Source organism: Theobroma cacao, chromosome 3, assembly GCF_053813885.1.
Source record: "Theobroma cacao isolate CCN51 chromosome 3, ASM5381388v1, whole genome shotgun sequence".
NCBI lineage: Eukaryota > Viridiplantae > Streptophyta > Magnoliopsida > Malvales > Malvaceae > Theobroma > Theobroma cacao.
The window spans coordinates 30,809,991-30,824,937 of record NC_142641.1 but is presented as its reverse complement, the minus strand read 5'-3'; the positions used below and the strand labels follow the sequence as shown (position 1 = coordinate 30,824,937).

General features: G+C 31.7%; 1 protein-coding gene across 1 annotated transcript; it reads left to right on the top strand.

Moving 5' to 3' along the window:
• The first annotated feature begins 11,996 nt into the window (after positions 1–11,996).
• LOC18604638 (transcription factor ILI6-like) lies at positions 11,997–13,605 on the top strand. The gene is made up of 2 exons (XM_007037220.3): positions 11,997–12,578; positions 13,256–13,605. Exons 1-2 carry the CDS (start codon positions 12,453–12,455, stop codon positions 13,403–13,405), a joined length of 276 nt encoding a protein of 91 aa, XP_007037282.1. The 5' UTR covers positions 11,997–12,452; the 3' UTR covers positions 13,406–13,605.
• Positions 13,606–14,947: the final 1,342 nt, after the last annotated feature.

Genomic DNA, 14,947 nt, shown 5'->3' with positions numbered 1-14,947 from the left:
AAAGAGTGCTCTTTTAAAGCATTTTCTCTAAAATTCTTAAATTGATCAACCCATTATAAAGCCACTAGAAACTTATCAAGCTTGCTCCTCCTTGATTTGGGTCCAAACCATGTGAAGCTCTTCCCAATCAACAGTAAATTGATGAGTTCACATTGATTAATGAACTCATTAAAATCATTCGAGCCCATAACCTTCGTGGTTCATCCTTCCCATTCCTCTAGTTTTCCAACAATGGTGAAATCTACTAATACGCAATCTTCTCCTCGATTTGAGCTGAACTAGGCAAAGTAGTAAATATGAAAGTTGTAGCCCAATCTCTTAGCTTTCCAATGACTTAAGAATCATGTCAATTAAACATCTAGAATGTGAATTATACTAAAAATATTGAAACATGTACGAGAAAAACACCGGTCATTCATTCACTCTTCACCAATTGAAGCCTTATTATTTATATACATACAAAAGCATAAAACTAAATCAATACTAAACTAAACCAAAAGAAATTTAACGTAAAACTAAAATATATCAACTTAAATTAAAACAACTCAATATGATTTAAACTAAACTAAGAAAAACAACCTAAATCTCAAGACCTTAACCAATTTAATACTCAAAATGTGACAAAATAACTCAATGAAATAGAGTTATCAGCTAACCGAGCCCCCTTCATTTACTAGGCTTGAAACCTATCCTTCCATCTCTTCAAATCCATCGAGCTCCTTTCCATGCTTTAGGCTTGAGTTGTTGGCCCATAATTTTCTAACCTATCATCTACCAGTTGTCTCGAGCCAAGGTTCAAGTTATTATCATCATTAGGCATGTCTAACACTACTGTCTCCATGGCCCATGTTTCCTAACAACCTGACCTGACAACTCCCTTTTCTTCTTCAACCATAAGCATTGCCTTCATTTTGCCATGTGTTGGACTATATGTCAACGATGGCCAATTTTTGACATATTCATCAAGCTTTCAGTTTTCAAATGATATCAGAACCTCATTCTCTTCTTGTCTCACTGCCTCCAAAGAATCAAAGAACGTTTGTTCTTCATTATGATTCATTACTCCCATGGCGTAAACCCCCTCGAGGACCTCTTGTCCTCCTTGGATTTAGTGACATTCATCCCTTCCACTTGAGTGTCCATGGATGAGGATGAGTTGGTTATCCATGCTTGCACCTTTCCAAAGCCGAAGCATTCAAGGATATTATAAGCTAGAAATTTAGAGACCCAAACATGAAAAATAGAGTTTTCCTCTTCCAACACTATCTTTTCACGTATGGGTTTCACATCAATGATTAGAATCTAAAATATCTCTGTCAAAAGAATTAAACTTTGAGGTCTCTTCCCCTATTTTCATAGTATAGCTCTAAGCATTACCAATACTTTGGAATGTTTTCAAATTCCATAGATGTAAAGGTACCCCCATACATGATACCCAACAAGTCCTTGTTTTAAAACCTAAATTATAAGACCAATTATCAATCTCCTCAAAGAATTTTGACAGCCCTCTCCAATTATCTACCTTTAATTTTTCCTTCAAAATCTCATCTAGGAAAGAAATTAAGAAGAAATTGGATGCAATCTTTTTAATTTCAATGCATTCACCTAGTTTAGTCTTCACCAAACCCCTTACACATTCGGGTTCCAAATCTTCATGAACTCACCTTCAATAAAGGCTCGACATCTTTTCAATCCCCTTACATGAGCATCCACCCTTGTAGTTGACATCTGTCCCTACCATAGCACCCAAAATATTCTATTTTTCTAGTTCTTGCATTTTGGCAGGAACTTTGTCAATTGTTTTTCCATTTTGAAAGTTCTCACCTTTATCCTACCTCCTTCCACCCCAATCGTTATCGTTTTCCAATATGCACTTCTTGGATTAAATCTAGCCATATTCACTCCAATCCTGTTATTTAGTAACCAAAAACCGTTAAGTCTCCATATAGCCCTCTGTGCTTCATGAACATTCCGAAACCTGACAAACCTAATACATTTCCCACGTTTAGAACTCTTTTTTGTGGTGAAAACATCTAGCACTTCCCCAAAATCCTGACATATTCTCCTCAGCCGTCTCCATCCAACTCTTTAGTGAAGGTTGTTGACAAAGATCATAACTAGGTTTCAGGTTTGTATAGTCTACCGTCGAGTGTGTCTATCGATTATGTTCATTGATTTACTTACTTATTTAGTAGATCTTATTAAACTACTCAGGCATTATCACAAAGGGCTAAGATAAACTAAGCCTGTTTTCCTAGCTCCTTTGGTAGTTTATCTTAGTCACAATATTGAAGTAATATTGAAAACGATGACAAGTTTTCAAATGCTTAGCCTTGAAGGTAATTAATCAACATTTCATAGAAAAGCAATATCGTTGTGAGTTAATGAAAAGATAGCTAATCAAAGACTTGGTCGACGCAAGCTTTTAGAAGATAAATTCTTCCACGAATTTTCTAGTTTTTGACACCATATGGGTTGCCACAATAAAGGTCGTCTTGTCGGTTGACCAAAATCTCTCCGAGGCAAACAAAATTCTGGTAGCTAGTGGCCTAACTCTCTAGCTAAGGATCCCACGTTTCTAAGGCTCACGTGTCAATCAGTTAATTTCGACGGTTAAGAGGTGGCTTTATCAATGAGTGAGCTGATCACCATTCTGAGGTCTCCCATCCCTTCACCGACTTAAAGATGAAAGAAATTAAGACAAAAGACAGAAAAAGAGATCTTTCATTAATATCTGCCACATCCAAGAAATGCATGTTACATTTAAGACAATTGAGTCTATAATAAAATATATAAGCAAAACTGCACAGAGGTGCATATGCTAAGAAGTAAGAAGATCGCTCTACATCTTTCTTGGAGTCTCAAAAATTTAGTCTAAACTCAATATTCTATTTCTAACAGAGAAGAAACACTGGGTTTGAAAGAAATAAAGAAATGGAGGGTCCTCGTGACCCTGAGCGCAGTCCTCGCTGGCCATTGGATCAAGCTCATGTGCGCCGAGATGCACGCTGAACGCCTCTCTATCCCCTCCATATCTGCACGCTACTATTTAACATCTGAGACTGATCAGATCCTTTAATCATTAAAGACGTAGCCTCGGTTTCTCTTTTGTTTATTTTTATTCATTGATTGAGAAAGAATCTTGCTTTGTAGTATATAATATATTTATATATATATATATAAGCAAGTAAAAAGAGTACCAAAGAAACCGAGCTTAAAATATTTGATTACCAAAAGGTTTCAAACCTTAAGTACTTATTTATTTTTCCTGATTGGAATGAAAAAGGGAATTAATTAAATGTAGATATATACGTATAAACTTAGATATGCATAGCCAAATTAATAATTTGATTTTTCTAAATTAAATTAATCGAATCTCTACCCTTTACGATTATTGGCGGGTCACAAGCACGTGTTTATGGAAAAATTATTTCCACGCAGGCAAAGCATAACGAGGTTTATTCAAGATTGGATCAATCTTACATATGTTTAAAATTTATAATTCTCACTAAACATAATTGCATCCTAAAAGATGGTACAAAACTCTTGCTGATTAATCTGCCAACGTGCTTAGTATTAAATTATTAGCAATATTTTGATTAGTTAATATAGAGTAAATCATGGAGGTACTGCTGCCTTAATTAATTAAGAGAGTTTAATGAAATATTTAATTAATTAATGTTCATAGATATAAACAGGTTGGCATCAAAGAATTAATAGACAGTTACAGTTCATGAAGATATTCTTATTGTCAAGCCAATTAGATACTGCAATCAAAAAAGTAATAACTAACCCTATAATGACAACTAATTAAAGTAGCAATCCTAGAATTTCCCAAATTAATTAATTCTCAATGATAAGGGCTTGTCCCACGAATCCCTTGCCTTGCCCTAACCAACAACAATGGGGAAGAAGGGAGAAAAACACTTACGGTTTGTTTGGTCTAATTTTTTTTTTAACTTATCTATCTCTTAAAAGAAAAAGTCAGGGCAAACAAAGATTTTGAAAAGTTCTTTAAAAAAAATAACCTTTTTTAAAGAACAAAATTGAAAAAAAAAAAGCTTTCAGGAAAAGCTTCAGAGATGAGCTTTCTTTTTTTTTTTTCTTTTAAAAACACGTCAATTTTAAAAAAAAAATTCTTTCTTTTTCAAAATGTTCTCATCTATTAAAGATAATTTCAACATTATCCGTTTCCATTTTTACATGATTTATTATTAATTATAAATTTTATGTTATAAAAAATACTTTTTATATTCTCAAAATTTTGTTTTAAATAAATAAAAAAAGAAAGTTAACTTTTTTCTATGGTGATTAAAGGAATTCATGATTAATAAAAAGTTATTTATTAAATACTTTTTATGATAATTTTAACTGAAATTAACGTTTATATAAGTTGATTTTCCCAACAACTTATCTACAAAAAAGAGCTTATAAAAGTAAATTTACCAAATAGATTTTTCATAAAAACTTCATAATAGCTTTTAAGCTAAAAAGAAATTAGGCCAAATAGGCTCTTAATAATTAAACTATTAATTTCTGTCTTTTTCATTCTAATATTTAACCTTAAACATTTTCTTGAGGGAACAAACTTTATCATGATAAATACCCTCTCGGAAACTTAATTATTCTTTTATATTTTTTTTTTCATTGTATCAAGCTTCGTGGACAAAAAGGCTTTAACTTTTTCTTAAGCAATCTTTTTAACTAATAGCTTCTAAAGATTTAAATAAAGAAAGAAACTTATTATACAATCTACTTGACAGCATTTTGAATTCCTTTATATATTGATTAAAATACACCTTAGGTAATAAATAAAATTTTCTCTTTTGCGATGAAAGTCGTTATCTTTTTTCTTTTTTGGTAATTCTTTAAAACCATGCATCTTAAATTTCAAATCATCAACAAAAAATTGCCATCCAATTTATCTAAAAATTTTAATTTTTTAAGAAATTATATGTGCAAGTAAAATCACAATCACAATGAAATAACATTAAACATATAACACGCACACACCCAATAGAAGATGAACACACAAATGAATCAATTAGTACTCCCTTTGACTCATTAATTTGTCCATCTTTTACGTTTATGGAGTTTAAGAAAAAAAAAGGTTAATTTTAATGTATTTTATATTAAAATTTGATTTTTTTCTATAAAATTGATGCTATATTTTGTTAATACAAAAAGCATAAAAAAATTCAATACTACGACTCCTTCCATCCTATTATATTTTTTGTTTATTTATTTTTTTGTCAAACATATTCAATAAAATTATAAAAAAAATTTAAAAATAATATTTGAAAATTTTGAATTTTAAAGTTTTCAAAATTGTTATGAATATTTTTGTGAATATCCATTTATGTTATCTATATCTAAATTTGATGTAAATTAAATTGGATTATGATTTAATCCATCTAATCTCTAAGTGTTATCTTTGTCTTGTAAATTCTATAAAGATAAGGGGGTTATTTGCCTATAAATAGGCCCCCACAGTTCATTTGTAAATACACACTTCAATAAGATCTCTTTTCTCCGCATAAATGCTTTCTTTATTCTCTTTAATTGTTCTTTTAGTTATCTTTATTTGTTCCTTTTAGTTATTTTTCATAACACGTTATCAGCATGATTCTCTAATCTCTCACACTCAAGCTTCACAAAGTCAAAGTTTAATTTTTCTTCAGGTGATTTTTGTCTATTATCATTTTAGTGTTTTGCCCAAATTTTACCAATTCATAATAAGTCAATTTTTAATTTTATATTAATTATTTTTCATTAGTCAATTTATTGTTTTGCTTGCCAATTACGATATATTGTGTAATACTAACATTTACATTTTTCTTTTAAGCTATCATAATGTCAAATCTTACAAAGCTTGAATTTGTAGCTCTTGATATTATTGGTAAGAACTATCTATCTTGGATTCTAGATGCTGAAATTCATTTAGATGCTATGGGTCTTGGAGACACAATCAATGAAGAAAATCAAGCATCCAATCAGGATAAGGCAAAAGTAATGATTTTCCTTCGCCACCATCTTCATGAAGGATTAAAAATTGAGTAACTCACAATAAAAGACCCAGTTGATCTTTGGAAAAGTCCAAATGAGAGATATGACCACAAAAAAATAGTAATTCTGCCAAAAGCTCACTATGATTGGATGCATCTGCGATTGCAAGATTTTAAAACTGTAAGTGAGTATAACTCAGCATTATACAGAATTAGTTCTAAACTAAAATTGTGTAGAGAAAAGGTGACTGATGCTGATTTATTAGAAAAAACATTTTCTACTTTTCACGCCTCAAACATGCTCCTACAGCAGCAATATCATGAAAAAGGCTTTAAGAAATACTCTGAATTGATTTCATGTCTCCTTGTGGCTGAGGAAAATAACTAGCTATTGATGAAAAATCATGAATTTCGACCAACTGGTTCTGCTCTATTCCTTGAAGTGAATGCGACATCATTTAGAAATTCTGACCGTGGTCGTGGTAGTAATCATGGTCATAATCATGGACGTGGAAAAGGTCGTCACAATTATCGCAGTCATGGTGGTTACACAAATTATTATTCTGACAATAAGAATACCCACCAGAAGTGGATGAATAGTGAAGAGATACATGAAAAAGACAAAGGTAGACAAAGTAAAAGGAATATAGAAAATGTTTGTTATCGATGTGGCATGAAAGGCCATTGGTCACTTACTTATCGTACACCAAAACATCTTGTTGAACTTTATTAAGCATCATTAAAAGATAAAGGAAAAAATATCGAAGCAAATTTTGTTGAAGATGATAGCCAAGTTGATATAACACACTTGGATGTTGCTGATTTTTTTTTTTGCCCACCTTGAAGGACGGATTGATTATTTGATTGGTGATGGAAATCCCAATAATGAAATTTCTTAAATTATTTGTTGATGTATTTTAATACAACTCTATTAGGAACTTGGTATGTTTAGTATGATTCTATTAAGAAGTTAATGTGTTTTAATCTGTCTATTAGGAAGTTTTTTTTTTGTATTTTAATAACAAAGTTTATATTTAATGTTCTCTTATATAAGTTTCTTACTATATATATTTATTTTCTTGAAAAAAATATGGATATTCATCTAGTTAGATCCAAGATCAATGATGAAGATATTTGTCTAATAGATAGTGCTACAACGCAGACTATATTTAAAGACAAGAAATATTTTTCCCACTTGACAAGGGACGAAGCTAATGTCAATACAATATCTGGTAGTACAAGATTAATTGAAGGCTTTGGAAAAGCCAATATTTCACTACCTGGAGGAACAAAGTTCATAGTAAAAGATGCATTATTTTCTACAAAGTCTCAAATAAACTTATTAAGTTTTAAAGATATTCATTTGAATGAATATCATATTGAGACAACAAATGAAAGAGGCACTGAATTTCTTTATATTACATCTATTATATTGGGTAAAAAATGTGTATTGGAAAAATTACCCTTTTTGTCCTCTGGAATGTACTACACAAAAATTAAAATGATTGAAACTTATGTAAACCAGAAGTTTATTGATAATTTTAATGTTTGGCATGACCGATTAGGCCATCCCGGATCAATAATGATGCGAAAAATTATTGAAAATTCATGTGATCATCCATTGAAAAACCAAAAGATTTTCAATATAATGAATTCTCATATGCTGCATGCTTTCAAGGTAAATTAATTATAAGACCATCATCAGCAAAAGTTGGGATTGAATCCCTTATATTTTTGAAACGTATTTAGGGTGATATATGTGGACCCATACATCCATCATGTGGACCATTCAGATATTTTATGGTTTTAATTGATGCATCAACAAGATGGTCATATGTGTGCTTGTTATCAACTCGCAATTTGGCATTTGCAAGATTACTTGCACAAATAATTCGTTTGTGAGCACATTTTTCTGATTATGCAATCAAGAAAATTCGCCTTAAAAATGCTAGTGAATTTACATCTCAAGCTTTTACTAAATATTGCATGTCTATTGGAATAAATGTTGAACAATCTGTTAGTCATATTCATACACAAAATGGTCTAGTAGAATCGTTTATCAAACGCCTTAAACTGATTGCAAGGCCATTACTTATGAAATCTAAACTCTCAATTTCTGCTTGGGGACATGCCATTTTGCATGCAACAACACTTGTACGCATCAGGCCAACAAGTTATCATAAATTCTCCTCTATACAATTGGTTTATGGTCAGGAACCAAATATTTCCCATTTAAGAATTTTTGGATGTGCGGTATATGTTCTAATTGCTCCACCACAACGCACAAAAATGGGTCCTCAAAGGAGTTTAGGAATATATGTTGGATATGAATCTCCATCAATAATTAAATATCTAGAACCCTCAACAGGAGATTTATTCACTGTAAGGTTTGCTGATTATCATTTTGATGAAACAATTTTTCCAACATTAGGGGGAGAAAATAGGCAGCTGGAAAAGGAAATATCTTGAAATACATTATCATTATCTAGTTTTGATCCTCACTCAAATAAATGTGAATAAGAAGTTCAAAAGATAATTCATTTACAAAAAATAGCAAATCAGTTGCCAAACACATTTACTGACCTACAAAGAGTAACTAAATCTCATATACCAGCTGCAAATGCTCCAATCAAAATTGATGTAGGATAATTTGTTGTTGCTAATGAGTCTAAGACACACCATAAGCGTGGAAGACCAATCGGTTCCAAAGATAAAAATCCTCAAAAAAAAAAAAGAGCAAATATTCAAGATGGTTAAGAAGAGGAAACAAAAACTCCAGAAGAGACCCCTTACATAATTTCAAAAGAAATTCAGGTACCTGAAATTAGTGAAAATGAAGAGATCTCAATAAATTATGTCATGACTGGAAAAAGATGGAATCGAAATGAAATAAACGTAGACAATATTTTTACATATAATGTAGCACTCAATATTATGAAAGAAAATGAGGATCTTGAGCCTACATCTGTTGAAGAATGTAGATATAGAAATGATTGGTCAATGTGGAAAGATGCAATCAAAGTGGAATTAAATTCACTTGCAAAATGTGAAGTTTTTGGACTTGTAGTCTGTACGCCAAATGGCATAAAACCAGTGGGATATAAATTGGTATTTGTGCGAAAATGAAATGAGAAAGATGAGATTGTGAGATATAAAGCACGACTTGTAGTACAAGGTTTTACCCAAAAGCCTAATATTGATTATGAAGAGACATATATTCCTATGATGGATGCAATTACATTTTGATACTTAATTAGTCTGCCAATACATGAAAAGCTTGAAATGCGTTTGATGAATGTAGTTACAACCTATTTATATGGCTCACTTGATAATGATATCTATATGAAAATCCCTGAAGGATTTAAGTTACTTGAAGTACAAAATTTGAAATCTCGGGAGATTTATTTGATCAAATTAAATAAATCTTTATACGAATTAAAATAATCCAAACGCATGTGGTATAATCGCCTTAGTGAATATTTGTCAAAAGAAGGCTATAAAAATGATCCAATATGCCCATGTGTTTTTATAAAAAGATTCAAATCTGAATTTGTGATAATTACTGTTTATGTTAATGATCTAAGCATTATTGGAACTCCTGAAGAGTTATGGAAAGCCGTGGATTACTTAAAGAAAGAATTTGAGATGAAAGACCTAAGAAAAGTAAAGTTCTGTTTGGGTCTTCAGATTGAACACTTGACAAATGGAATTTTTGTCCATCAATCTAATTATATAGCGAAAGTGCTAAAACGATTTTATATGAATAAAGCAGATCCATTGAGTTCACCAATGGTTGAAAGATCATTAGATGTGAAAAAAAAACCCTTTCCGACCTCATGAGGATAATGAAGAATTCTTCGTCCTGAAGTACCATATCTTAGTGCAATTGGAGCATTAATGTATCTTGTTAGCAATACATGACTTGATATTTCAGTTGCTGTGAATTTATTAGCAAAATATAGTTCTTCTCCAACTCGAAGACATTAGAATGAAATTAAACATATACTTCGATATCTTCGAGGAACAATGAATATGGGCTTATATTATTCAAATGCATTAAAATTAGATTTAATTGGTTATGTAGATGTAGGATTTTTATCAGATCCACATAAAGCTCGATCCTAGATACGTTACTTATTCATATATGGAGGAACGACTATTTCATGGTATTCTATAAAGCAAACTATAGTTGCTACTTCTTCTAATGATGCAGAAATTTTAGCAATTCATGAAGCAAGTCGTGAATGTGTCTGGTTAAGATCTGTAACTCAACATATTCGAGAAATATGTAGTTTGTCAACCAAGAAAGAAATTCCAACAACATTATACGAGGATAATATTGCTTGCATAGCAAAGTTAAAGGAAGGATACATTAAAGGCGATCGAACAAAACATATTTCGTCAAAATTCTTCTTCACTCATGACCTTCAAGAAAAGGATGATATTAGTGTTCAACAAATTCGTTCAAGTGACAATCTAGCAGATTTGTTTACTAAAGCCCTTCTTATTGCAACATTTGAAAAGTTGATACAAAAGATTGGGATGCGCCATTTTAAAGATCTTAAATAATGCAATTGTCAAATAGAGTAAAATACGTATTCTACTCTTTTCCTTCATCAAGGTTTTTCCCATTGTGTTTTTCTTGATAAGGTTTTTAATAAAACAGTATTTCATAAACGTATTCTTGACAAGAATTATGTACTATTTTTCCTTCATTTAGATTTTTTCTCATGAGGTTTTTTCCTTGTAAGGTTTTAATGAGGCATATGCTTAATACAATAAATATTCAAGGGGGAGTGTTATGAATATTTTTGTGAATATCCATTTATTCTATCTATATCAAGATTTGATGTAAATTAGATTGGATTAGGATTTAATCCATCTAATCTCTAAGTGTTATCTTTATCTTGTATATTCTATCAAGATAAGGGGGTTATTTACTTATAAATAAGCTCCCTCAATTTATTTGTAAACACACACTTCAATAAGATCTCTTTTCTCTCCCTAAATACTTTGTTTATTCTTTTTAATTATTCTTTCAGTTATCTTTATTTTTTTAAAATTATTTTTCATAACAAAAATATATTTTTTGAAATTTTAATTTTATAAAATATTTTATAAAGTAATGATGAAAATTAAATTATTTAATAAAAAAATCAAACAGAAACAAACAAAACGAGACACATAGTATTTAAAATTCAAGTGCCTAAAAGATGAAGATATCTGAAATATTGGTTTAACCGCCATTCACCGCACAATGCAGGGAATTGGAACTACGAGAACCACAAAATCATTAAAAAATTGGATAAATTAAAACCATAGTTTTGGTTTTGTGGTGAGAGAAGGTTGAGAATATAAAGACCTAGTGCCCCGGAAAAGGGTCGGTGTGAAGGGTTTGGGTCTCCAAGATAACACGTGCGGTGAGGTGCATCCGGTTGGGGCAAAGAACATGGTGTGTGTGTGCTGCTTTTCCTAGACTTATTGACCAGTCAACCTCATAACCAACCCTACCCTCTTCACTTACTCTACTCTTCTTTACATGTTCTTGCTTATTTTTCTTAAATATTTTTCCCTTCCTTGTTATTTGTTTTAAGACGTATTATTAAAACTTCAATCCACAAATCCAAAGTGTTTGCAAAGCTGAGATCCAATCTGAAGTCCTATTTCTTCCTGGGATAACCTTATCATAGAAGAAAATTCATAAATTACACAAATGAAAGCTTTTTCTTTTTTTTTTGAATATATCTTCTCATAGTTCAAGATTAAATATTCCTTTATAAAAAATTAAACTAAACATTATTGAATTACATAATCATGTGTAACTGATTAGCTAGCTTAATTGTTTTGTTTTGACATCTCAAGGAAACCAGGTTTAACAGTGATGAAAATAATAAACTTACATGGTATTGCGTGTGGACTGACAAGCACTGATCAGCTGGCTTAGAACCAAGCAACTCTCTCTTTCTCTTTCTCTTTCTCTCTCTCTTTGTGAGTGAAAGAAAGAGCAGTTTTTTAGATGAAAATGAATCAAATTGGGAACAGACCCAAAGGAAGACAGTATGGCGTATCCAGAGGGAGTTGATTCTTTCTCTCTCCAAAACCCTATTTAAATACAGCTTTAGCAACTCCTTTCTCCCATGCGATTGTCTTCTCTCCACTCCCCAACACCAACACCACTTGTTTCCTACTTACTTGTGTGTATTTTCTTTCTTCTGCTTTCTCTCTCCTTTCCTCAAAGCACACAACTATCTCTTCCTCCATACCTTGTCTCCCTCACTCTCCCTCAACACCACTACTTTGTGTTCCTCTGCTCATCTCCTTTTAAGTTGTATTCCACCCTAAGAGATATACAATATTCACATCTTCTTCAATCCTAGCAATATATATAAACATATATATATATATTTGTCTGTGTGTCAAGTAATTTCATCAGCTATATATCCTAAGATGTCTAGCAGAAGGTCAAGATCAAGGCAATCAGGAAGTTCAAGAATAACCGATGATCAGATCGATGATCTTGTTACCAAATTGCAGCAACTTCTTCCTGAGATTCGTAACAGACACTCCGATAAGGTATTTTCAACCCCCTTCTAGAGGTTTTCTTAATTTGTCCTTGATATCTATATGCATAAGTTATATGTATAATTTAATTTAATTAATTACCTTTAGTTCACCCAGCTTCCTATTAGGACCGGAAAAAGGATTTTCATTCTCTAATTAAGGAGAAAGGACCAAACCTTGTTTACCTATTTCTTAAAAATACGGCGTTTGGAATATAACTGAAGAAACCTTGTTTACCAAACAGGGCGTTTGGAAGTAACTGAAGAATATGACTTAATTTTGGTATATCAATTATAACAATTTCCCATGCATATATATTTTATTTAATCGTGCGGAAGAATAAATTACTATCAAGTTTGTAGTTTCTCCAGGTTTTCTTTATGCCACTTTGCCAGCAATGTTGAAGAGAAGAGTAGGAGGTGCAATTTGGTTAATTTTAAGGAAGATTTCGAAAATAGAAACAAAATTATATAGTGATTTATCCAGTGAAAGTTTAACATGAAGAAGTTAATTTTGTTCATATATATTCATTAATTCCTGCTATTTAAAGACTTCTTTCTTTTCCTTTGCACTGCATATATTAATATATATAGTCTTGCTTAAATTTACGAGTGATTAATTAAGGAAAACCCAGCTCCTGTTTTCGTTTGTTTTGCTAATTAACTAAGATTTAATAATATTCTTGACAGGTTTCAGCTGCCAAAGTCTTACAAGAGACTTGCAACTACATTAGAAGCTTGCATAGAGAGGTTGATGATCTTAGCGAGAGACTATCTGAGCTACTAGCAACAACTGACAGCGCCCAAGCTGCCATAATCCGCAGTTTACTTATGCAATAGAGTTAAGGCTAATCAAATTTATTAGGGTTCAGTCGTTTTGTAATAGGGTGCTTCTCTATCTTTTTCTTATCCCTTTGCATTTCCCTTTGTCCTTTTTAATCTTAGGGCTTCGTTACTAGCTAAGAACCTAGTTGAAGTTGAATGACTAGATAATCTCTGTGCCAAGCTATGCTAATTAAAAGGATCTAATAATATAATAAGAGAAGTACTCTTGAACTCAACTAGCCTCTCAACGTGCAAACGTGATGAACTCACCAATTTCAAGATATTAAACTTGCCAAGCTTTTTTATGCCAATTAATTAGTTGAATGCTAATTGTTACATAATTAATTAAGTCAAATTAAGGGCTAAAAGAGCTCTTTCTCTCAAATAGGTATGTCTTATTAGTTAAAATATTCAGCAAAATCTTAAGCAGCAATCATTTTATATAGTTACCAGTTTAAGTTTAAGATACTTCAGAAAAAATACTGGGGTTAATTACAAAAAAAAAAAAAAAAAACAGATTACTTCAGAGACAATACTAGGGTTAATTGCAAAATATTTAAAGCAAAACCGAAATGCTTTCTTGTTTGATTGTAATTAAGATCGGACGAGAATTGTTAATAACGTCTCTTCAATATCATTTGCCTTACAAAATTTAATCTTTCAAGACATGATAATTAACTCGAATTTCACTATTAGTATATATTATTAGGCTCAACTGTTTCCATATAATAGATAGGCAAATATATATTTAAAACACACATGCACTTTAAAGTTTTGATTCAGAAACTATACACTGTATCCTTAACAGGAAGAACACCCTCATATAGCAGCATGCGTGGGGCAGCTAATATAACTTCTGTTTGTACAGTGACTAACCAACCAAAATGAGTCCCAAATCTGCTCCTTTTGATGGTTTGCTCTCTCAGTTCTCTTTCGTTGTTGGGAGTATGGGTGCAATATTGCTTCTTTCTTGTTTCTTGGAGGATATGGGTAGCCCCTGGCTCGCGCACTCAAAATAAGCATAAAAGCTGCATGGGGATAAGCAGCTTTGACTTTTTGTTTGTCCTCCACTATGATTTATAATGCAAACACAGGATAACAAAACTATATACTATATAGGGTTTTCATGCGTGAAGACCGTTCCATCAATAGATATATTGTAGTAGTTAATTTGTAAAAATTTATGGTATCGAAGCCATAGGACAACATTGACTCTCGAACGTATACGAAATGATGGATAGAGGGACTTGGTCTTATCGATGAGGCTCAAGCATGATATGATAGCAAATTGAAGTCATTCATAATTACTAATTAACGTGAATAAGGTGTGTATTTGTCTACCTTGATGATGTAGATTAAATAAAGGGAAATGGAAACTAAAAATTTTCTTTTAATTCTTAATGTAAAAGATCCTTTGGGTATATGGGAAGAGGATTAATGTTGCAAGTTGCAAAAGAATGAATTGGGAGGAGTAGGGGTAGCAAGAAGGAAGACTGAATATATTCAAAGTGCGGGCCCTAAAAAGAGATAAGTGTCATAACCTGAGTTCGAAAACTC

Coding starts and splice junctions, on each gene's coding strand:
- LOC18604638 (XM_007037220.3), top strand. CDS start 12,453: ATGTCTAGCAGAAGGTCAAGATCAAGGCAATCAGGAAGTTCAAGAATA. Junction 12,579..13,255: donor GTAACAGACACTCCGATAAG/GTATTTTCAACC, acceptor TATTCTTGACAG/GTTTCAGCTGCCAAAGTCTT.